This window comes from Pongo pygmaeus, chromosome 13 (genome assembly GCF_028885625.2).
Source record: "Pongo pygmaeus isolate AG05252 chromosome 13, NHGRI_mPonPyg2-v2.0_pri, whole genome shotgun sequence".
Lineage (NCBI taxonomy): Eukaryota > Metazoa > Chordata > Mammalia > Primates > Hominidae > Pongo > Pongo pygmaeus.
In genome coordinates this window covers 101895873-101920482 of record NC_072386.2, presented here as the reverse complement: position 1 = coordinate 101920482, position 24610 = coordinate 101895873, and the positions used below count along the sequence as shown (strand labels likewise).

Sequence of the window (24610 nt, the reverse complement as noted above, 5' to 3'; positions counted from 1 at the left end):
CCTATTTATTTTTTTTGAGTAATACCATCGAGCATGAAAGTTGCCAGAAGGCTGGGTGCGGTGACTCAAGTTTGTAATCCCAGCGCTTTGGGAGGTCGAGGCGGGCAGATCACTTGAGTCCAGGAGTTCGAGACCAGCCTGGGCAACATGGTGAAACCCTGTTTCTACAAAAAATATAAAAATTAGCTGGGTGTGGTGGCATGCGCCTGTAGTGCCAGCTACTTGGGAGGCTGAGTGGGGAGGATGGCTTGCTCCCAGGAAGTCAAGACTGCAGTGAGCTGAGATCACACCACTGCACTCTAGCCTGGGTGACAAAGCGAGACCTTGTTTCAAAAAAAAAAAAAAAAAAAAAAAAGTTGCCAAAAATAGGCAGGTTAATTTTGGGTTGAGACTTGTTAGCATTTGTTATCCTTTCACAAAGCTCGTGTTTGAGTCAGTGATTATAATAGAAGAATAGTAAAGCTGTTTATTGTGTGTTTACTGTGTGTTCTAATTGTTTTGTATGTATCAACTAATTGAATCCTCAAAACAACCCTGTGAGTTTGGTACTGGTACTGTCTCAGGGGTAGAGCTACTCTCATTAGACAGTTAGGACTTGAACTTAGATTCTTTGATTCCAAAATTTGTATTAATTCTGCCCTACTACTACTGTGTTATTTCTGCATGGGAGAATATATAGTTCATAGCAAGATCAAGATGGCTTTTTTTTGTGTGTGTGTGTCTAACTAGTATCCAGAAAGAACCTTCTGTAGTGTATAAAATGTGGCAGTCGGGGCCAGGTGCAGTATCCAGAAAGAACCTTCTGTAGTGTATAAGATGTGGCAATCAGGGCTGGAGCGGTGCCTCACCCCTGTAATCCCAGCACTTTGGGAGGCTGAGGCTGGGGGATAAGTTGAGAGCAGGAGTTCAAGACCAGCCTGGCCAACATGGTGAAACCCCTGTCTCTACTAAAAATACAAAAAAATTAGCCGGGTGTTGTGATGTGCACCTGTAGTCCCAGCTTCTTGGGAGGCTGAGGTAGGAGAACTGCTTGAACCTGGGAACTGGAGGATGCAATGAGCTGAGAACGCACCACTGCACTCTAGCCTGGGTGACAGAGCTAGACTCCATCTCAAAAAAAAAAAAAAAAAAAAAAGACCAGGCGCAGTGGCTCACACCTATAATCCCAGCACTTTAGGAGGCTGAGGCAGGTGGATCACCTGACATTGGGAGTTCGAGACCAGCCTGACCAACATGGAGAAACCCCATCTCTACTAAAAATAGAAAATTAGGCAGATGTGGTGGCGCATGCCTGTAATCCCAGCTACTTGGGAAGCTGAGGTTTGGAGTTCCTGAGGTTTGAGGTCAGGAGTTCAAGACTAGCCTGGCCAACATTGTGAAACCCTGTCTCTACTAAAAATACAAAAATTAGCTGGTTGTGGTGGCACACGCCTGTAGTTCCAGCTTCTCAGGAGGCTGAGGCAGGAGAATCACTTGAACCTGGGAGGCAGAGATTGCAGTGAGCCAAGATTGTGCCACTGCACTCCAGCCTGGGCGACAGAGTGAGACTCCCACTTGAACCCGGGAGGCGGAGGTTGTGGTGAGCTGAGATTGCATCATTGCACTCCAGCCTGGGCAACAAGAGTGAAACTCCGTCTCAAAAAAAAAAAAAAAAAAAAAAATTCTGATGTTACTGAACAGAACATAGTAGATTTTTGGGTAAGTTGCCAAAAAAGAAAACCATTAGTTTTGACTGTTAAAGGCAGTTCTGAAATCTAGTTTGTAAATTAGTTAAGGTCAGAGCCTGTAGCTTTTTTTCCGTATGCTTAGAGTGGTTATAACTATTGCAAATGAAATGAAATTCAGTGCAAGACATGTGGCTAGTTTTTCTGCTAATATTATCTTCTGCCACTTTATGGAAAAGTTATCATTATAGTTAATATTTCAGCAGTGGGTTGAGAGATTTCCAACAGGGAAGGAAGCATTTGAGACTTTTCACCTGGTCAGCTGTTTAGTGGTTTCGTATTCTGGGCTTTATAATTATAAGGCATCTTTAGAATCTGATCTTCGTTGGGATAAAGGCAGCTCATGAAGGAGCAACAGCCTATAATCTTAAAGGATGCACTATTCAATTTGACCATTTGACATAGCCATGGGAAACTTCCGTTGCAAAAGTTGGCCAGATAATCAGCATGTCAAGTGTCTTCTGAGAGAGCCTCTGCTAGTGCTGGGAATCCTGGTAGCTCTTTTAGAGGATGAGATGTGGGAAGCTGTGTGTTGAACATGATTCTGTGGCCATACTGAAAAATAGCCCCTAAGAGCTAATTGCTTAAATGACCAGAATACAGGCTTCCAAGCTGATCTTTGTAGAAAGGCCAAGGCAAGCCTGTATCATTTAAATTTTAATTACTTAACCAAATAGGCAAGTTAAGATGAAAAAATGGCCACGGATATTTCTATTTTTTATTAATTTCCATTCTGATTTTTTTACTTTCACTGCATTCTGGGTTTTTTTTTTTGAAACAAGAGTCTCACTCTGTCACCCAGGCTGGAGTACAGAGGCTCAATCTTGGCTCATTGCAACCTCTGCCTCCCAGGTTCAAGTGATTCTCCTGTCTCAGCCTCCTGAGTAGCTGGGACTACAAGGCGTGCGCCATCACAACTGGCTAATTTTTGTATTTTTAGTACAGATGGGGTTTCACAATGTTGGCCAGGCTAGTCTTGAACTCCTGACCTCAAGTGATCTGCCTACCTCGGCCTCCCAAAGTGCTGGGATTATTGGCTTGAGCCACCGCACCCGGCCCACCACATTCTGTTTTGAATTATGCTTTTAGTAAACTATAATATGTAATAAAGGCCAGTGTCAGTGAGAATAGTTGGCACAGGGGCATTGACCTTGTTCAGAAGATAGATGTTAAAATTGAAGTCACTGCCAGTGTTCTCAGATGGTTTGATCCCTGTTGCTGAGCTCTCGTTTCAGGCCTGGCCTTGATGCTTCCCATTTTATATGGCTTGTTTTGCCCACGTATTTTTTTCAATTCAATAAGCAGACTTTTAAAATTGAGTAAATAATGTATGGTGCTGTCCTCAGAGGGCTTATAATTCAGTGCAGAGACAGATTTATGTGCAAGTATAAATAACTTACACGAAGCACAGTAAGTAAACTGCCTAACAGTTCTTTGGAAACCTCAAGAAATGAGAATGGTATTTGAGGCTAAAGGAAAAATAGCTTGAGCTGAGACATGGAGATCGGGAAATATTATGCAAAACAAAGAAAGCTGAGTGAGTCTGTTATGACGGGAATGGGGGTGCTACGGCTGTGTGAAGTACTGGGAAAGGGGATCAGCTGTGTGGTTTGAGACTTGGCCCATGCTGCCTTTATGATTTTAGATCTTGGACAAATTACCTTACCTTTGCAAGTCTCAGTTTCTTCCTCATAAAATTGGAATGACAAGAATCACTCAAAGTATTGTTAGGATTAATGTATGTGAAAATGTACCGTGTAAACACTTAAGCTCTTATAAATTATTATTATTTTTTGTGTGGGGTGTAATAGCAGATGATGCTGTGGAGATAGGTTGGGACCAGCGTGTTGTAGGAATGCCAACAGAACTAGTTTGGACTTTGTTCTGTAGACAGTAGAGAACCATCAAAGCTTTTAAGCAGGAGTGTAACCTGAGTAGGTCTGTTCTGTAAGGGTAACAGGTGGCATTGGTGTAACACTGATTGCAAGGATCCGGAGACCAAGAGCAGCAAGACTAATTAGGAGGGTATCACAGTGGCCAAGTAAAAAGAAACTTAGGGTCTGAGTTGGGACAGTGGAAGTGGATTTGGCAAGGAGTTAATATAATGTAAAATCCTTAAAATAGGGAGAAATTGTTGGCTGACGAGATGAGGGTTATTAAAGAAGGGAGGAGTTAGAGATGAATCTAAATCTGACCTGAGACTAGAAGGTGGAGGAGTAACAGAGAGTGTAGCCTCTAGCCAGATTTAGGAAAGTGAAGGAAAGAGAGAACAGATTCAACAGATAGGTAGTCTGTGTTCAGCAGAAAGATTATTTGTTGAATGAATGAGATGAATTATTGAGCCCCCATGTTGTTTAGGGAGACTGTTCTGAGTAGTGGCTAAAACCTCTGGAATTGGAATCAGTTACAGTTTTGAATCCTGATTCTGATACTTCTTAATGTGTTTTTGAACAAGGGACCTAACTCGTAGGCCTTGGTTTTCTCATCTGTAAAATGAGATAATAAAACTTACAAGATTTTTTTTCTTTTCTTTTCTTTCTTTTTTATTGAGACAGGGTCTCTCTCTGTCACCCAGGCTGAAGTACAGTGGTGTGATTTCGCCTCACTGCAGCCCACAATTTCCTGGTCTCAATCCATCTGCCGACCTCAGCCTCCTGAGTTGCTGGGACTGCAGGCGGGCACCACCATCCCTGGCTAATTTTTGTATTTTTTGTAGAGACAGGGTTTGGCTATGTTGCCCAGGCTGGTCTTGAATTCCTGTACTCAAGCAATCTGCCCTCCTCGGCCTCCCAAAGTGCTGGGATTACAGGCGTGAGCCACCGTGCCTGGCCAGGATTGTTTTAAGAATGGGAAGAGATAGCACATATTGGCACATGGATTGCGGGTGTGTGGGAACCTTGGTTCTGAAGCTAGGGAGATAGTGTGGGAATGATTCCCGTGGTAGAGCTGTGGGAATGGGCATATTGTTCACAGGCAGCTGACTGGGAGCCACGCGTATACGTATTTAAGAGCGAGAGGAAGATAATCAGAGAAAAGAGATGAGTGCTAAGAGGTCAGCGGTGGCCAGGGTTATGTCTGTCAGCCATTTATGTTCTCATATGTAATGTGCTAAAAACATGTATACATGTTTAGTAACACTTCTTATAAAACTGTTGTGTAATTGAAGCACTTCTAACTAATGTAACAGTTTATATATTATATATACACATATACATATATGATAAAATATATTGCATTGGTATTAGAGATTTTAAGTCTTCAGCGAATGATTATCAGTGTATTTTTTGAAGTATTAGCATGTTCTCAGTAAATTTGGTTTGTGGACATATGCCTTATTCTTTCTCAAATTTGGTAGTCATTGTAATTTTTTTTCCTCATACTGAATTTGCAAAGCAGGGCATCAAAGATCTAACAAGAAATGAAAAGTGCTTATTTTTTTCTTAAAATTGTAGCTATGCATATACATCTGTTAATTGTATTTTTTTGGTGTTCTAAATAATAGATTCTTTATACAATTGCATATGTACGAGTGGATGAACATACCATTGGTGATCCCGAGGATTTTTGTCAAGATTGGATAAACCATGTATCACATTGATTGTAGAGGTTAGTAGATTCAGTTCCTTAGGATGTGTGCATTTTTTTTTTGTAGCAGCATTTAAAAATGCATAGGTTATCAGGTAGCAATTTCCCCCCAAGATCTTCATGTTTTTTTTCTTCCTTTTCTAGCTATCCTGAGAGAATTGGTGAAGTTCATGTTAATTTACAAGTGCCTGAAGCCTCTATTCTCTGTGATGCTAAACATAAAAAAAAATTTGCAAAAAGAAGAAAAAGATAAAACTTGAAGTCTTTTTTTTTTTTTTTTTTGGAGACAGTGTCTCACTCTGTTGGCCAGGCAGGAGTGCAGTCGGGCAGTCATGGCTCATTGTAGCCTTTATCTCCCAAGGCTCAAGTGATCCTCCTGCCTCAGCCCCACCGAGTAGCTGGGACTACAGGCGCATGCCATCACACCTGGCTAATTTTTATATTTTTAGTAGAGATGGGGTTTTGCCATGAAGGCTGGTCTCGAACTCCTGGGCTCAAGCGATCCACCTACCTCGGCCTCCCTTGGAGATGTTATTTAGCACTGTGCACAAGGAAAAGACGATGGGTGATCGTTTACAAATAACTTTGTGTGCCCCAATCACAAAAAATCGTTCTACATGCTCGAGGAATGCCGTCATGGAGGTTTTTTTTAATAAAATTTTTAATTTTTTTTTGAGACGGTCTCGCTGTGTCACCCAGGCTGGAGTACAGTGGCACAATCATGGCTAACTGCCACCTTGATCTCCTGGGCTCAGGCGATCCTCCCACCTCAGCCTCTCTAATAGCTGGGACTACATTTTGTTTTATTTTTATTTTTTGACACAGGGTCTTCCTTTGTTGCCCAGGCTAGAGTGCAGGCACGATCATGGCTTACTGCAGCCTTGACCTCCTGGGCTCAAGTGGATCCTCCCACCTCAGCCTCCCAAGTAGCTGGGATCATCGTTGTGTGCCACCATGCCTGGCTAATTTTTTTTTTTGGGTAGAGACAGAGTCTCTGTGTGTTACCTAGGCTGGTCTGGAACTCCTGAGCTCAACCTGTACTCCTACCTGGGCCTCCCAAAGTGTTGTGATTTTAGGTGTGAGCCACCGTGCCCAGCCAGTTGTTCTATTTGTGCAAAAGAGGTATGAAGGAGGCATCATCATGGTAATTGGATGTTCCTAATTCTGCTATTTTGTCATGCATTGTGATTTTGAGAAAAGCCATTTAATTCTACTTCATTCTAAGGCAGAATAAGAGTATGGTGTCATTTTCACTCTTGGATGATATCGGATGGTCTTTTGATTGAAACTCTGTAAATTCAGATTGTAATTCTTTGATATCATGGACTCAATATCCAGTGAGTTCCTGGGATTTTGTAGCTTCAATCCAAAAGTGCTTTTTGTTGCTATCTTCTAATTTAACTGTTGGACCCCTTCTCCCCACCCCTCTTATGCATTCTACTATATTTTGGTATATATATTGCTGCTGATGATATAAAATGTCTTGTTCATTTAGGTGAAATTTTGAGGGATGGGTTAATTTTAAAACCAGAATTCAACTTTAAAATAAATTTTGGCCTGTTTTTGCTATTTTCACATATCTTTATTCCTTGGGCGTTTAGAGAAATGAAAAATTGGGAGATGGGAAGAATTGTTTAGAAGATCAGTGAGGACATTGTTTATTCTCTCCTAGATTCTGTAACTCCTAGAGCTTTTGGGCTTGTGATTGATGTGTTAATGTCCTTATGATATACTGAAGGCAAAAGTGAAACTACAACTGCTAGGATTTAAATAGTGATTTAAATAAAGAACATTCTAGGGTTTACACACCCAGATGAGCATTGTTCTTCTAAGTAATTAGCTGCTTTGGGTGGATCTTAACGATCGTACATTAGACTTTTATGCAGTCTGAACTCTTGCATAGTATATATTATTTCCTCTAAGCTAGCTTTCACAAGCTGAAGTAATCTTTCCTGCTTGTCACCTCCTAAAACCGATTTCTAACTGAGTATCTCTGCCAGCTGCTGTCTCTGGGGGAAAGGGCCTTGTGGACCTCAGTGTTGGGAGTCTGGCACTTATTAAATCTAGGGCTTCTGTCTTGTCACCTGGCCCAATCTTGCCAAGCTACTCCTGTGATTTCCTCCCCTTCCTCTGTGTGTGTGTGTGTGTGACAGGAGGAGAGGACGTGATGGGGTTGTGGGGAAGTGGGTGCATGGTTGTAAGCAGTATGAGCAGGGAGGAGTAGCCTTGTTATGGCTATGCTGGATTGGCAGGGAGTTTGAAGTAGCCTGGAATCATATGCAAAAGGCCGGGCACAGTGGCTCATGCGTGTAATCCCAGCACTTTGGGAGGCCGAGGCGGGTGGATCACGAGGTCAGGAGTTTGAGACCATCACGGGTAACACAGTGAAACCCCATCTCTACTAAAAATACAAAAAGTTAGCTGGGTGTCGTGGCACGTGCCTATAGTCTCCGCTACTCAGGAGGCTGAGACAGGAGAGTCGCTTGAACCCGGGATGGGGAGGTTGTGGTGAGCAGAGATTGCACCACTGCACTCCAGCCTGGGTGACAGAGCGAGACTTCATCTAAAAAAAAAAAAAAGAAGGCCAGGGAAAGAAAGACTCTTTTCCTCTTCCCTGTTTAAAGAGCCTAGCCTGTAGTGGATCCAGATGCAGGGGTTTCCAGATTAGGGTATCTGCCTGGGCCCTTGGGGGACAGACTGGTGGACTAGGGAACAGAAAGATAATCTGTCTGATTGCCTTAATTCTGGGGGGCAGAGTTACTAGCAAAGGACTCCATCAGCAGGGACCTCCTGCTCGGGACTTTGTTGCCTGTGAAGGTACTCATTGCCATCTCTTGGGCCCTGGCTAGAGAGAGGCAGGTCCTGCAGGAACCATGATGGATTGTGTCTTTCTGGTAATGGATCTTCTCCCGACTCCCAAATTATATTTATGTTTACTGCTAGACTGCCTGACATTCTCCTTTTAAGTACATTTGCATCTGTGGAGTTCTGTAAAAAAGGCTGGGGATGGGGGTAACTCTTTAAAAACAGGAGTAGAGATCACATTTCTAGACATTCTTTTTTTTGAGATGGAGTCTTTTTTTTTTTGAGACAGAGTCTTGCTCTGTCACTCAGGCTGGAGTGCAGTGGCGCGATCTCGGCTCCTGCAAGCAAGCTCCACCTCCCGGGTTCACGCCATTCTCCTGCCTCAGCCTCCCGAGTAGCTAGGACTACAGGCGCCTGCCACCATGCCTAGCTAATTTTTGTATTTTTAGTAGAGATGGGGTTTCACTGTGTTAACCAGGACGGTCTCAATCTGACCTCGTGATCCACCCACCTTGGCCTCCCAAAGTGCTGGGATTACAGGCGTGAGCCACCGCGCCTGGCGGGACGGAGTCTTGTACTGTCGCCTGGGCTAGAGTACAGTGGCTGGATCTCGGCTCAGTGCTCCACCTCCCGGGTTCAAATCATTCTCCTGCCTCAGCCTCCCGAGTAGCTGGGATTGCCTGTCACCACGCCCAGCTAATTTTTTGTATGTTTAGTATAGACAGGGTTTCACCATGTTGGCCAGGCTGGTCTCAAATTCACCTGACCTCGTGATTCACCTGCCTTGGCCTCCAAAGTGCTGGGATTACAGGTATGAGCCACTGCACCCGGCTGCTTTGTTTTTTTGGAGACAGAGTCTCGCTCTGTTGCCCAGGCTGGAGTGCAGTGGCACAATTTTGGCTCACTGTAACCTCTGCCTCCTGGGTTCAAGTGATTTCTCCTGCCTCAGCCTCCCAAATAGATGGGATTACGGGGCCTGCCATCACGCTCAGCTAATTAATTCTTAAAGAAGCATCCTGCTGGCCTCATTTGGGTTTTGCCAAGTATTAGAGTGGCTTTTGGGGAATTGAGATGATATTTCAAATAGATGAAGTGGACTTTAACTTCCGGTTAGTATCTGGTTAGATTTATAATTCACAGGATTGATCTACCAGAAAATAGTAGTATTACACACAAAATCTAGATGCCAGCTAGGGCTTCCTTATTTTTCCGTAGTTTTAGCCTCAGACTCCTAATTGTACTGACTGTCAGAGTCCATTCTCTTCCCTACCTTCCAGCCTGATATTTCCAATTTTTGTGAATTCCCTATACTTTAGTTTCTTATTCTTTTCTTAGTTTCTGGGCTCCCATTTCTGAAAATGTTTCAGCTTGGATATGAAAAACACACACACACACACACTTACTTATACACACTCTCACACACACACACACACACACACACACACACACACACACACACACACACACACACACACACACACTCTCTCTCTCTCTCTCTCTCTCTCTCTCTCTCTCTCTCTCTCTTTCCCCAGAATTGGTATGTCCTAGGAAAAGGCCTTGTCTTAAGAGTGCTTGATTTTCTGCCCTTTTACTGGTTCACCCCTTCCTCTTCATCTTTTTTCTGTTCTCTTCCTTTCCTTCTCTCTGCATTAACTGCTGCGTCTCTGACATGAAACACACACACACACACACACACACACTTTCTCTCTCTCTCTCTTTCTCTCACAGTCACTCAGTCACTCTCTTTCCCCAGAATTGGTATGTCCTAGGAAAAGGCGTTGTCTTAAGAGTGCTTCATTTTTGGCCCTTTTACTGGTTCACCCCTTCCTCTTCATCTTTTTCTGTTCTCTTCCTTTCCTTCTCTCTGCATTAACTGCTGCATCTCTGCTGGTTTGGAGTCATGTCGTATATAGTTGTCTAGTAAGATTTAGTATCTTCTCCACCTACTTTCTCGCTTAAACCATGTTATAATTTAGCGTGCTAGAAGGAGCATTGGACTGTCTAGTGTTTGAATCAGCCCTGCCACTTAGTGGTTTTGGAATATTGGTCAACAGAATGTTTTCAAGGCTCTGTTTCCTCAACTGTAAATTGGAGCTAATACTACTTGCTTTACTAGAAGTTCTTTACAGGCAGGTACTGTGTTCCAGTGTGCACTTGGAGGGTAAAGGCCTCTGGGTTCAGCTTGTTTGTTTTTTTGTTTCGTTTTGTTTTTTGAGACTGAGTCTCGTTCTGATGCACAGGCTGAAGTGCAGTGGCGCGATCTTGGCTCACTGCAACCTCCGCTTCCTGGGTTCAAGCAATTCTCCTGTCTCATCCTTCCTAGTAGCTGGGACTACAGTCACATGCCACCACGCCTGGGTAATTTTTATATTTTTAGTAGAGATGGGGTTTCATCATATTGGTCAGGCTGGTCTTGAACTCCTGACCTCAGGTCCTGGGTTCAGCTTCTGAATCTGTGTGTCATTCACATGGTGAGCTCTGGCAGGTCAGTTAGGTGGTGAGTCTATAAATGCATCTATAAGTGCACCTCACAGCATTTTTCTGAGGCTCAGAAGGCCATGTGGAACTGTTTTGTGACTATGATGTATTTTATATACTTATATCTGTGAATCAGAAGAAAGTAAATACCATTAGAGAGAATATTTCTTTGTGAAATAGTCTATTATAGTGTAGTATATTTCCGTAGTAACTTGATAGATCTTTTAAAAAATATTGTGTAGTGTTAGCGGTGGTCTTAGGTATTTTCAGCTTTCTCTTCAATTTCAGCTTCTACTTAAGACCTCTAACCTGATTTGTATTTTAAAATTTACTTTCATATTCAGAAAAAAAAATTCTTTGTAAAAAATTTAAGCAACCTTAAAAAACCTGAAACCTGTCACTCAGAAATTCACGCAAGTAATTCGTGCTCATGAAGTAAGTTAGTAATGACACATAATTAAACAAACCGAAAGAAGCCTCTGAAATTCAACCAAACAGGGATAACATTACCTTAAATAGAATCCTTTCTCTATTCCTTTTGATAGTATACTTGTATAATTTTAAAGGAATATTTTGATGTTCAGGTTGTCCTGAAAGGAAACTGATTTCACTTCTCTTCTCTTCTCTTCTTCTCTTCTCTTCTCTCTTCTCTTCTCTTCTTTTTTTCTCATCTCTTCTCTTCTTTTTTCTCTTCTCTTTTTTTCTTTTTTAACATGCTTTTTCCATTAATAATGATGTGAGGGAAAAATAAGTAATTGTAGGTTTATTGCCTTTTCTAGTCCTGTGAGAAAATAGCTTTTCCTCCCTAATTTAGAAGTTAAAGTTGTATTTTTGAGAGAGATCTGAAGAATGTGCTGAAGTCCTTAAACCTTTACTGGTCGTTTTCTTTTTATGCGGGTAGGAGGAGGGAGAGTTCCTTCTTCGTCTTTAGATAGAGAAACTAAAGACAGGCGAATAATATAAATTTGAATTATTTAAAGGAAAATAAATGAGCTGGGTGTGGTGGCTCACGCCTGTAATCCCAGCACTTTGGGAGGCTGAAGTGGGAGGATTGCTTGGGCAAAATAGGATAACCTCATCTCTACAAAAAATAAAACAACTAGCTGGATGCAGTGGCATATGTCTGTGATTCTAGCTACTTCCAAGGCTGAGGTGGGAGAATGGCTTGAGACTGCCGTGAGCTGTAACTGCATCACTGCACCCCAGCTTGGGCAACAGCAGAACCCTGTCTCCAAAATAAAAACATATATATGTATATAATTTATATTTTTAGTAGATTTTTTTTTCCTCTTACATGAATGTCATAGTTAACATGAGCTAAACTGGATTTTTGTTTTGTTTTGGAATTTTAAGATTCTCAGGGTTTTGATACTTTTCCTTTGAGATCAAATGTTCTTTTTGTTCTTTCTCTTTTTTTATTTTTTGAGATGGAGTCTCGCTCTGTCGCCTAGGCTGTAGCGCAACGGCACCATCATGGCTCACTGCAACCTCTACCTCCTGGGTTCAAGCGATTCTCCTGCCTCAGCCGCCTGAGTAGCTGGGATTACAGATGCACACCATCACGCCCAGCTAATTTTTGTATTTTTAGTAGACACGGGTTTCACCATGTTGGCCTGGCTGGTCTTGAACTCCTGACCTCGTGATCACTTACCTTGGCCTCCCAAAATGCTGGGATTGCAGGTGTGAGCCACCATGCCCTGCGTCTTTTTGTTCTTTCATAGGCTTTAAGGTTCCTTTCAAGCTTCAAAGTTCTGTGATTAAAAAAATTTTTTTCTTGTCTTTAAAACATGGATTTTTGATTTTTGAAAAATACTTGCTCTGTATACTTTTTTTTTCTTTTTCTTTTTGGGACAGGGTCTTGCTCTGTTACCCAGGCTGGAGTGCAGAGGCGTGATCTAGCTCACTGCAGCCTCAACCTCTTGAGCTGAAGCAATTTTCCCACCTCAGCCCCCTGTGTAGCTGGCACTACAGGCACGCCACCACCATGCCTGGCTCATTTTTCAATTTTTCTTAGAGATGGGTCTTGCTGTGTTGCCTAGGCTGATCTCAAACTCCTGGGCTCCAGTGATTCTTCTGCCTTAGCTTCCCAGAGTGCTGGGATTACAGGAGTGAGCCACTGCATATGCCGGCCTGTATGCTGTTTTTTTCTAATCAAAAAATGTATTTTCACTGAAAAATATTTGAAAAGTATTAAGAAAAATTACTGATGTATTTTCTTTCACTTTTTATATAATTATATCATAAAATAAAATTATCATGGAATATATATATATTCTTTTAAAAATAATGAATTATTTCAACCATGAAGGAAAGTATGGAGAGTAATGTTGAGATGGAGTTTTTTTGCTCTTGTCGCTCAGGCTTTGTCACCCAGGCTGCAGTGCAATGGTGCGATCTCGGCTCACTGCAACCTCCTTCTCCCGGGTTCAAGCAATTTTCCTGCCTCAACTTCCGGAGTAGCTTGGATTACAGGCGCCCGCCACCATGCCCGGCTAATCTTTTAATTTTAAGTAGAGACGGGGTTTCACCATGTTGGCCAGTCTGGTCTCAAACTGCTGACCTCAGGTGATCCACCCACCTCGGCCTCCCAAAGTGCTGGGATTATAGGCGTGAGCCACCGTGCCTGGCCTTGGAAAGTAATCTTATTAACATTTATGTATGTCTGACTCATCTTTGTCAAATTTTTACATTTTCTGCTGTTAGCTTCAGGTCTTGTATTTTATTTTAATTAATTAATTAATTAATTTTGAGACAGAGTTTTGCTCTTGTTGCCCAGGCTGGAGTGTAGTGGGGTGATTTCGACTCACCGTAACCTCTACCTCCCGAGTTTAAGCTATTCTCCTGCCTCAGCCTCCTCATATTTTTAGTAGAGACGGGGTTTCTCCATTTTGGTCAGGCTGGTCTCAAACTCCCGACCTCAGGTGATCCACTGGCCTCGACCTCCCAAAGTGCTGGGATTACAAGCATGAGCCACCATGCCCGGCCTTATTTTATTTTTTTAAAGAAATGAACATTGCAGATGCAATTCAAACCCCCTGTGTTACTCCTTATCATATCATTTTTCTTTTCTTCCCTTTTTCTTCTCTTTCCTCCTCCCCTCCTTCCCTCTCCCTTTTCATTCAGAGATTGTCATTACTGTGATGTATATATCATACTCAATATATATTGCGTTTAAAAACTTTCCATAAATGGGACTAAACTGTACATATCCTTCTGCAACTTATTTTGTTTGATCTTAGATTTTTCAGATATGGTCTTGTTGGCTCATGTAACATGTAATCCTTGTTTATTTATTTCCATTGCTGCGTGACACTGCATAATTTATTCCTTCTCCTGTTGACTGATATTTAGATTGTCTTTATATTTTTGCTTTTACTAATTCTGGGCTGTGAACACTTTCAAACATGTGTCATTGTGCTTGTCTCTTCCTGGGAGAGTTCTTTTTTTTTTTTTTCTTTTGAGATAGGATCTTGCTCAGTTGCCCAGGCTGGAGTGCAGGGACACGATCACAACTCATTGTAAGCTTAAGGATTCTCCCACCTCAGCCTCTCGAGTACTGAGTAGCTGGGACTACATGTGCATACCACCAGGCCTGGCTAATTTTTTTTTTTTTTTGGTAGAGATGGAGTTTTGCCATGTTGCCCAGGCTGGTCTTGAACTCCTGAGCTCAAGCGATCTGACTACCTCAGCCTCCTAAAGTGCTGGGATTAAAGGTGTGAGCCACCACACTCGGCCTCTGGGAGAGTTTTTTTTCTAGGACAGTGTTACATAAAGTGTTGTCTGAGCATTAGGGAATTATTTCTTGCAAATAAGGAACTTGCATCAAAATGTAAATCAACTATCACTTAATTTAACACTTCTTATTCTAGCAGCACTTTTTCAATAAAAAGTGTTCCTTATCTCTTTGCTGACTGGTGATAAACAGTTTGTAGATGGGCTTCTTGAATGGCAGAATTGCTAGGTGGAAGGGTATGTTCCTCTTCAACTTTGCTAGAGATGTCTTTACTGCAGAATTGCTCTTCAGAGATTGTATCAATATGTACCCCATGAGTAGTGGACCAGAGTTCTTGGTTTGTTTCCCATCTTTGCCAACATTTGGTACTGTTAGATTTGAATCTTTTTTTTCTCGTGTGTAGTCTTATTGTTTTCTTCTCTGATTCTTAATGGCATTTTTGTCAATCTCATGTTTCCATGTATTCCCAGTTCTCTTTCTGTGTCCTCTGTTTTAATCTATTGATTTGTCTATTTGCTGACCAGTGCTTTTGCCACACTCAGTCTTAATTGTCATAGCTTTGTAAGTCTTGAAATCTGATTGAGCCACTCCTGCACTTTTATGGAAAATTGACAGTTATTCTTGGCTCTTTGCTGTTACATACTCTGTTCCATTCATATTCCAAAGGAATTTTATAATTTTTTTCAGCTTTCACAAAGCACGCTGTTTTCTGTAGAGAATGTTTGACTGTTGGGGGCTTCCCATCTTTGCAATGTTGAGTTTATTTGTGAGCATTAGTGCTGTTTACCAGATATTTCTAGTTCTCTCTTTTGGGCAGAAAATAGAATTTAGTGCTGGGGACAGAGTGAGGGACATGTGATTCACCACAGAAGTTTCACCACAGAAGGGTTGAATTGAGCCAGAAGGATTGAGGATATGGCACTAACTAGCGGTGTTGGAGATGTTGTCGGCTCTATCAGCCAACTGCAGTGAGCAGAGCCCTCTTCCTGATCTATGACTGAGGCGTAGTCTAAGTGAGAAACTAATGTTGGTTGTTTTTAAGCCATGGAGATTTGGGGGTTATTATCACTAACCTATCCTGACATGGAAATCCATGAATGTAGTTGGGTGTGGTGGCTCACGCCTGTAATATCAGCAGTTTGGGAGGTCGAGGTGGGTGGATCACCTGAGTGAGGTCAGGAGTTTGAGACCAGCCCGACCAACATGGCAAAACCGCATCTCTACAAAAAATACAAAATTAGCCAGGTGTGGTGGTACATGCCTATAATCCCAGCTATTTAGGAGGCTGAGGCAGGAGAATCGCTTGAACCTGCGAGGCGGAGGTTGCAGTGAGCTGAGATCGCACCACTGCACTCCAGCCTGGGTGACAGAGTGAAACTCTGTCTCAAGAAAAAAAAAAAAAAATCCATGAATGTTGTGCTTCTCCATTAATTTAGATCTTATGAATTATAGTTAGGATTATAATTTTCTCTGTAAAGGACTATGACATGTTTCATTAGATTTATTTCCAGATAACTTGTAGTTTTATTGCCATTGTTAATTATATGTTTTTAAAAACTACATTGTCTGATACTTTGTTCTCATTTATCTCAGTTGACTTCTGTACTCTGATCTTGTATGCAACATGATTAACTTTCTTATTTTACATACTCTATCCCATAAATATCATGTAATCTGTGAATACTGACAGTTTTTAGTATCTCCTACTTCCATATTGCATTTTCTAATGGTTCCAGTTCAATTTGCTTGGAAGTGATGATAGTGCACATCTTGTTTCTGATTTTGTATGAGATATATTCGCTGTAGATTTTATATAGATGCTTTTTGTCAGATTATGAAAGTTTGTTTCAGTGATGGTTATTTCCAGCTCCACAGTTATAAACTACTCTTTGGGACAGATTCTGCTAATCATATTTTTCAGACTCCATTACCATCTAGCTTCTTGTTTTAAGATATCTTTTCCTATCTCGAGGTAATGAGAATATTCTTTATTTCTCTAGAAACTTCATTGTTTTACCTTTGACATTTAGATTTATGATCCATCTGGAACTGATTTTCTTCTTGTATGATGATATGGTTTGGCTCTGTGTCCCCATCCAAATCTCATCTTGTAGCTTCCATAATTCCCGTGTGCTGCGGGAGGGTTGTAGTGGGAGATGATTGAATCACGGGAGTGAGTCTTTCCCATGCTGTTCTCGTGATAGTGAGTGGGTCTTAGGAGATCTGATGGTTTTAAAAATGGGAGTTTGCCTGTACAAGCTGTCTCTTTGCCTGCTGCCATCTACCTTAAGATGTGACTTGCTCCTCCTTGCCTTCTGCCATGATTGAAAGGCTTCCCTATCCACGTGGAACTGTAGTTCTCCATTAAACCTCTTTCCTTTGTGAATTCCCTAGTCTTGGATATGTCTTTATCAGCATCATGAAAATGGACTAATATATATGGTGTGAGGTATGGATTAAATATTGTTCTCCCATATTGGAATATGATTGATCTAACACCATTTATTGAAAAGACCATCATTTACTCACTGCATTGCAGTGACACCTCTGTTGTAAACCAGGTGACTATATACATGTTTGTCTTTTATGCATTTTGTATTTTGTTCAAGTGGTCTACTTATTTTTTGTCAGCATAGTATACTTTTAATTACTGTAGTTTTTATTTTATGTGTTTATTTTTTTGAGACAAGGTCTTGCTCTGTTGCCCAGGCTGGAGTGCAGTGGCATGATCTTGGCTCACTGCAACCTCTACCTCCTAGGCTCAAGCAGTTCTCCCACCTAAGCCTGTCAAGTAGCAGGGACTACAGGTGCACGCCACCACGCCCAGCTAAATTTTTTTTTTTTAGTAGAGATGGGGTTTCACCATGTTGCCCAGGCTGGTCTCAAACTCCTGAGCTCAAGTGATCAGCCTGCCTTGCCCTCCGAAAGTGCTGGGATTACAGGGCTGAGCCAGCCACTGTGCCCAGCCTACTGTAGTTAGCCTTGAAATTTGACCGAAGTCTTCTAGCTGTTTTTCCTCTTCAAGATAGTTTTGGCAAATCTTGGTCCTTTGCATTTCTTTAAACTATAGAAAGAATCAACTTTTTTTTTTCTTCTAGTGGTATCCACACATTTAAAGATTATTCATCCACTCATTCATTGATTGAGATAGTATCTTCGTATCTTGCCCAGGCTGGCCTGGAACCAGTATAGGCTCGAGCCACTGTGCCTGGCTCTAGGATCAGCTTTTTAGTGTTACCCAAGATATCTGATGGATTATGCTTGGATTATATTGTCTATAGGTCAATTTGGGGAGAATTGACATCCTATTAATATTTTTTAATCTGTGAATATGGTGTATCCTTTAAGTTTTCCTTAATTTCTCATAGTGGTGTATTTTAGTTTTCTGTGTAGAGGTCTTACACATTTTTCCCTAGATTAATTCCCAGCTATTTGATGTGTTTTGATGTCATTGTAATAGATGTTTTCAAATTTTGTTTTCTAATGGTTTATTACTATTATATAGGAAACCAATTGATTTGTGTATTTTGTTATTCTATTAATTTTTCCATAGATTGTTTTGGATTTGTGTACCAATCATTATCTTTAAATAATGAAAATATTATTTCTTCCTTTCTAATCTTAATGCATTTTTATTTTTCTTTGTCTTATTGCTCTGAATAAAATTTGCAGTACAAATTTGAATAGAATTGGTAATAGTGAACATCTTTACCTTGTTTCTGAACTCAGAGGAAAAGTGTTTGGTATTTTACCTTTAGATATAATGTTTGCTGTAAGTTTTTATAAAAATCTCTTATCAGATTAAGGAAGTTCTCTTTTCTTCTTTGTCTATTCAACATGAATAGTTTGTTCCCATCTATTTAGCATGAAGAGATGTTGAATTTGATCAAATGCCTTTTCTGTATATATTGAGATGATCATATGATTGTTATTCTCTATTGTGTTAATGTGGCAGATTACACTGATTTTAAATATTAGACCAACTTTGCATCTTTGGAATAAATCCAATTTTTGTATGATGTATTATCCTTTTTATATATCACTGGATTTGACTCACATATTTTTTACTTATTTTATGTATTATGATTTAAATATTATTTTATTATCTCATTTGCCTCTATATTCATGAGAAATATCTTTTATTTGCTTTTATCTTTCTGGGGATACCCTTGTTTGGTATCAAGGTTATTCTGGCCTCTTAACATCAGGGATGTGTTCCCCTGCCATCCCCTTACCCCACCTTTTTCTCTTCTCTGGAAGAAGTTATAAAGGAGAATTTACCAGTGAATTCATAAGGTCCTGGCATTTTTTTGTGTGGGGAGGTTTTTAAATAATACAGTTCATATTTGTGGTAATTTAAAATGAACCAGTTTTTTAAAGCAGAGTTTATAATTGTAAGTTGTATCATTGTGGTCTGTCTTTAGAAGTAATTAAAAAAGCCCCTTAAAATCATGTAATTATGACTTTGTACTAAGTTATGCCTCCATATGATGAGCTCTTGTGTCTCTGAGGTATTGTCACATGGGATTTTTAGCTTTCTGGCCTGGCTCAGTTTTCCTTTGGTGGTAGTAAATGGGGTTATTAACATACCTAGCATAGGATTCCTACTCTAGGTGGGATTCTACTAATAATTCATGTTTTGCTCCCAGCTGATGGAATGTGTGTTCTCAAGTATTTCGTAGACTTCTGATTTATTAAAATACTTATTTTTGTAGTAGTAGTCACCTTTATTTAAAAAGGAGGTAAAATTAGCCAAATATGATGGCTCATACCTGTAATTCCAGCACTTTGGGAGTTTGAGGCAGGAGGATCGCTTGAGGCCAGGAGTTCACAAGCAGCCTGGGCAACATAGACCTCATTTCTACAAAAAATACAAAAAAGAAAAAGATAATTTCTTCTTGCCACTGAGCTTAAGGGAAAAAAAAAAAGAAAAAGGTAAAATTAAAGGAATAATGTATTCTGAGAGATAATTATATATAATATTTATATAACATGGAAAATATTTTATATCATGTATAATCACTCTGCCAAACCTAACCAGTTAAGGACATAGCCCTCCACTAGACTGAATCGACTTCATACGCCACCTACAAGTTCCTGTGATCCCAGAGCCACCCTCACTTTTGACCTGTTGGATACAGATTTGGGGGTCTCCATGGACCCCTTCAGGTTTAATCATTAGCTAGAACGAGTCAGAACTCAGGAAAGCCCTGTATTTATGGTTATGGTTTTATAGAAACGGATACAAGTTAAAACCAGCCAAAGGGAGAGACATGTAGGGCAAGGCCTGAGAGGGTTCCAGATGCAAAGCTTCTGTTGTGTCAGGGTACTTTCCCAGTATAGCAGTGTGTGATAATACACACAATGCACTGCCGATCACAGAAGCTCACCAGCTCACCTGAACTTTGGTGTCCAGGGTTTTATTGACCAGGTGTTATTGATTGATTGGCTCATTGCCCATGTGACTCAATTTCTAACACCTCCCCCCCCCACCCTCCTCTCCCTCTCCAACCCTTCCTCTTGCCCAACTCCCCTAATCACCTGGCCGAAACCTGCAAGATGATTAGTCGTTCTAGTGTGATCAACCCCCATCCTGAGTTATCTCTTAGCATAAACAATCTGGGGCCCACTGTGAGTTACTTACTCAGTGTAAGTTATCAGATGTGATTAGAGGGTCCCACCGTGAATAACAAAGGCACTTCAGTTACTGGGGAAATCCCAAGGGTTTAGCGCTTTCCTCTCAGGAACATGGACAGAGGTCACCTAAATTCTTTATTACACAAGAATATAAAAGCTACACCTGTAATATGATAGCCATATATAACATTATATAATGTTTCACAACATTCTTGTGAAGCAATCTTATGCTGTTCCTAATAGACAAGTTCGTTAATAACCTTAGAGAGTTTTAGTTTACTAAAACCAGTAATGTATCTGACATGAAAATATAGGTCCGTTGGCTCCTTTATATCTTAGATTCTCGGAGAGAATCATTAGTTGGGCTTTCACAAGTCTATATTAATAATGTATAGTTTATAAATAATAGCCCATTTAGAATTGTCCCCATAATATATGCAAAGGAGGAATTTTATACTTTTTAAATGTGTGTTTCTCATGTGTGTGTATGTATATGCACACAAAATCTAGATACTTCTTTTAGCAGAAATTCTCCTTAGTTGGTTGATATGAAATAAAGATATTTTCCTAAATCACATTTATAACTGAAGATTTGGAAAACATTGTCTGTATATGTTTGTATTTTTTCAGTGATTAGACACTGATATAAATGCTATAGGGGTAGGGGGAAGAAAGGATAGGAGATTTATTTTTTATTTGTTTGACTGTGTGGATTAATGCTGCTGTAAATTTATATTCACTAACCTCAATTGCGTCCTTTACACTTTCTTCACGTTTGTAGTTCATTTTACCAGTCAATTTTCTTCCCTTCTTCACTCTGAGGCAAGCCTTTTCCTACCAGTGTCACACTGCCGACTTGCCCTCTGCTCTTCAAATCTCAGAAGAAGACTTTGCCTTCTATTTTACAGAAATAATAGAAACCATCAGAAGGGAATTCTTTCAGGCCCTTCCATAAAATTTATAACATTGATTTTATCAACAGCAGTCTTCCTGTTTCCCTCCTGTTATAATGGCAGAGATGGCCTTCTTGTCCTATCTAAGGTAATTCCTCAGACCTTGAGCTGAATCCTAATCTCTCCCATATTCTCAGGGTCACAGTCTAATACTTTTTTCCCTCTTCAGTTTCTTTTTCTCTAGTGGCTTTTTCCTGTTGCTATTTAAATGTGCTCAGAGCTCTTATTTGATTGAAATAATGAAAAATAACTGTTTCCCTCCCCTTTCATAACTAAACGTTTCTAAAGAGTTGTCATTTACTGTATTCCTCGCATCATTTTTAATCTTCCACTGATTCCTCTACCCTGTACAGTCTGCTTTTGTCTCTACCACTTCATTGAAACTGCTTGAGTCAAGGTCAGGTGTAAACTCTATTGCTAAATGAACTGGATTCTTTTCAATTCTTATATTGCATGATCTTTTTGCATCATTTGAAATGGTTGACTGCTGTCTCCTAGGAAAATCTTTCTTAATTATTCTGACCCCACGTTTTCTTTTTATTTTTGTCTGTTGCCTACCATTCCCTTTTTCAGACTTTCCTTCTCCTGCATTTAAATGCTTGCTCGCAAACAGTCTGTCCTAGGCCTTCTGTTATTTTCTTTCTACATGGAGTTATCGTATACCTGTGAGGTAAGCCTGGACAACATCCATGCCTCTTCCCTCTTCACTCTTTTTACCCATGACCACCAAGCTCTGGCGCATGGTAGAGTTTCAGTAGACACTTGAATGAGTGACCTAGATAGGAGAATTGAGTGCTTGACTGTGAAACTGGGAGGGTGCTGGGCCTTGAAGGAGGAGAGAATTTTGATGAGCAGGAAGGAGGAGGAGAAAGGTTGAATTGCAGCTGGTCACATATGGAGTTAGCTTCTTATTCATAGTAGTGAGTTCCCTCTAGTGTTGTTTTCTGACCTTTGAATTTGTATGTTTTTCCAATTTTGTAATAAATACTGCCTGAATGAGACACATTCTAGTGAACCTTTGGATATTCTTTCAAATAAAACTTCCTGTATAAGGTATAGTATGTATAGTATGCGTACCTGATAGAAAATAAGGTCATTCTTGGAGACAGTTGTATGGTATAGGCAAGGATTTTTAGACTAAAGGTCAGAAGACTCCATTCTTATTCTTACTCTGCTGCTAATTACATCTGTGACCTTGGGCAGATCCTTAAAACTCACTGTGCTTTTTTATGTTATATAATCTTTCAGTCTTCTTCAGTTCTGTTTTCAGTCCAGTACAAATCTTTCTTTATGCAGGCTTCAAAATAAATTTTCTTCTTGACTTGGGGGGTAGTCACAAGATTGTTTATAATAATTCATTAAACCGTGCATTTATGTTTTGAATAATTTTCTGTATGTATTATACACAGTTAAGAAGATTTTAAAAACCCACAAAAGACTTGTTTCCTACATCCCTCCATATACCAAAAGAAAATTCCAGATGGATCAAAGACTTGAATGCAGAAAGCAAAATCCTAAGTGTTCTTGAAAGAAAACAGATAAATATACCTGCCAGGAGACTCCCAGTTCACCCCTAGCTTCAGTGATTGTCTAGTAGGACTCACAGGATTCAGCATATATTTGTACTCCCAGCTAAGATTTAGTATAGCAAGGTCACCAAAGGGAAAAGTCATGTGAGTGAAGTCTGGAGGAAACCAAGTGCAAGCTTCCAAGAATCTTCTGGTGGAGTCACATAGCACACGCTTGATTCCTCGAGAAGTGAGTTGTGACAGCACCTGTGAAATGGTATCCACCAGAGATGGTCATCAGAGACTTGGTGCCTCAGGTTTTTATTTGGGGCTGGTCATGTTGGTACCTTCTTCCTAAAATGTACCAAAATTCCTCCCTGAAGGGAAGCTGGTGTTCAGCATAAACAGTATTATTTGCACAGACAGGCACGGTGAACCACTCTTAGCAGTTCTGGGCATGGTGGGAACCCTGCCGAAATCTAGGTTTCCAGATGTCAGCCACGGGCCAGCCTCAGCTAGAAAGCACGTCTTTCTTTCTTTCTTTTTCTTTTTTTTTTGAGACAGAGTCTCGCTCTGTTGCCCAGGCTGGAGTGCAGTGGCGCGATGTCCGCTCACTGCAAGCTCCGCCCCCTGGGTTCATGTCATTCTCCTGCCTCAGCCTCCTGAGTAGCTGGGACTACAGGCATCCGCCACCACGCCCGGCTAATTTTTTGTATTTTTAGTAGAAACAGGGTTTCACCATGTTCGCCAGGATAGTCTCGATCTCCTGACCTCATGATCCACCTGCCTTGGCCTCCCAAAGTGCTGGGATTACAGGCGTGAACCACCGTGCCCGGCCGAAAACAAGTCTTTCTACAGGTAGCAGTCCTGGTCTGTGTAAACTCTTCTCTGCACAATATAATATTTAAAAATATTTTGCAGTGAAAATGACTTTTCTAAGCATGCCTAGAAACTCAGAAGTCATATAGGGAAGGAATGGTAAGTTTAACTGTACTCAAAAGACTTAGGCTGGGTGCAGTGGCTCATACTTGTAATCCCAGCACTTTGGGAGGCCAAAGTATAAGGATCGCTTGAGGCCAGGAATTCAAGACCAGGAATTCAAGACCAGAGACCTCTGTCTCCACAAAAAATAAAACATCAGCTGGGTGTGGTGGCATATGCCTGTAGTCCAAGCTACTTGGGAGGCTGAAGTAGGAGAATAGCTTGAGCCCAGGAGGTTGAGGCTGCAGTGAGCTGTGATAGCACCACTGCACTCTAGCCTGGGTGACAGCAAGACCCTGTCTTATTTAAAAAAAAAAAAAAAAAAAAAAAAGGAAAAGAAAAATGTAGCAGTTGGTTATATCTGTAGATGTTGACCTTTCTTCCTTTTTGTGAAATTTGAACAAGGTTATCTTTTATTTAAGTATGGATGGGTCTGTAAAGATGACCTAACAGTGTTAGATTGATTCACCTCAAAGAAGGTGGAAGGCTTTACCTTTTCCTCTGGTGTACCCAGCCTGTTTTAGCAGGACCCTCTCACATGGTGGTTGGTGCTCTTTCTTCCCATTCCCATGTTCTCATAATTTTATTGTGTTTAGGATGTTACATTTGTCTGTCTCGTGAGGGAGAGGAGATGTTAGGAGCTATGCTGGGCATACATAGAAGCATCCAAATGATTGCATGAAAAGGAACAGGGACCGGATATTTCACATCCTCCTGCTGCTGCACCCCAACACCCCCCACCTCCCCCCACCATTTTCTTTAACTTTGACAGAGATTCTCTAGGTCAATTTATTATGAAGAGTTTAATTTTCTGCCTTTGTCCACAGAAAATTCTTTTCCAGTTTCTGTAGCTCAAATTTGCAGTTTCTACAGCCTAAGAGCTGTAAGGCACTAAGGAGCTGCTCCCTTACCTGTAACTTCTGCAAACACTGTGGGTTGAACTCAGCATTCCTGAGAACTTCTTTTATAGCAGCGTTTAGCATTTATCAAATAGAATCACTGGTATCTCAGAATGAGCCTGTCTTTCTTTCCTCCCTCCCTTCTTTCTTTTTATTATTAATTTTTTAAACTAAACTTGAGACTTTATTTGGATTTTACCAGTTTTTCCATTAATGTCCTTTTCCCCCTCCCAGGATCCTGTGCAAGGCACCATTTAGTTGTGATGTTTTCTAGCTTTCTCTGGTCTGAGACAGTTTTTTAGTCTTT

General features: G+C 40.7%; 1 protein-coding gene across 4 annotated transcripts in view; it reads left to right on the top strand.

The window, feature by feature from the left end:
* The window catches only part of ECPAS (Ecm29 proteasome adaptor and scaffold), a 121560-nt gene that overhangs the window by 6469 nt on the left and 90481 nt on the right, over positions 1-24610 (top strand). The window contains exon 2 of one of the 4 annotated variants that reach the window (XM_054500504.2): positions 5227-5330. The exons of the other annotated variants lie outside the window; for them this stretch is intronic. Within the exon in view, the coding sequence (XP_054356479.1) occupies positions 5309-5330 (22 nt within the window). The 5' untranslated portion in view covers positions 5227-5308. The remainder of the gene's footprint in view (positions 1-5226; positions 5331-24610) is intronic. 4 annotated transcript variants of the gene reach the window in all.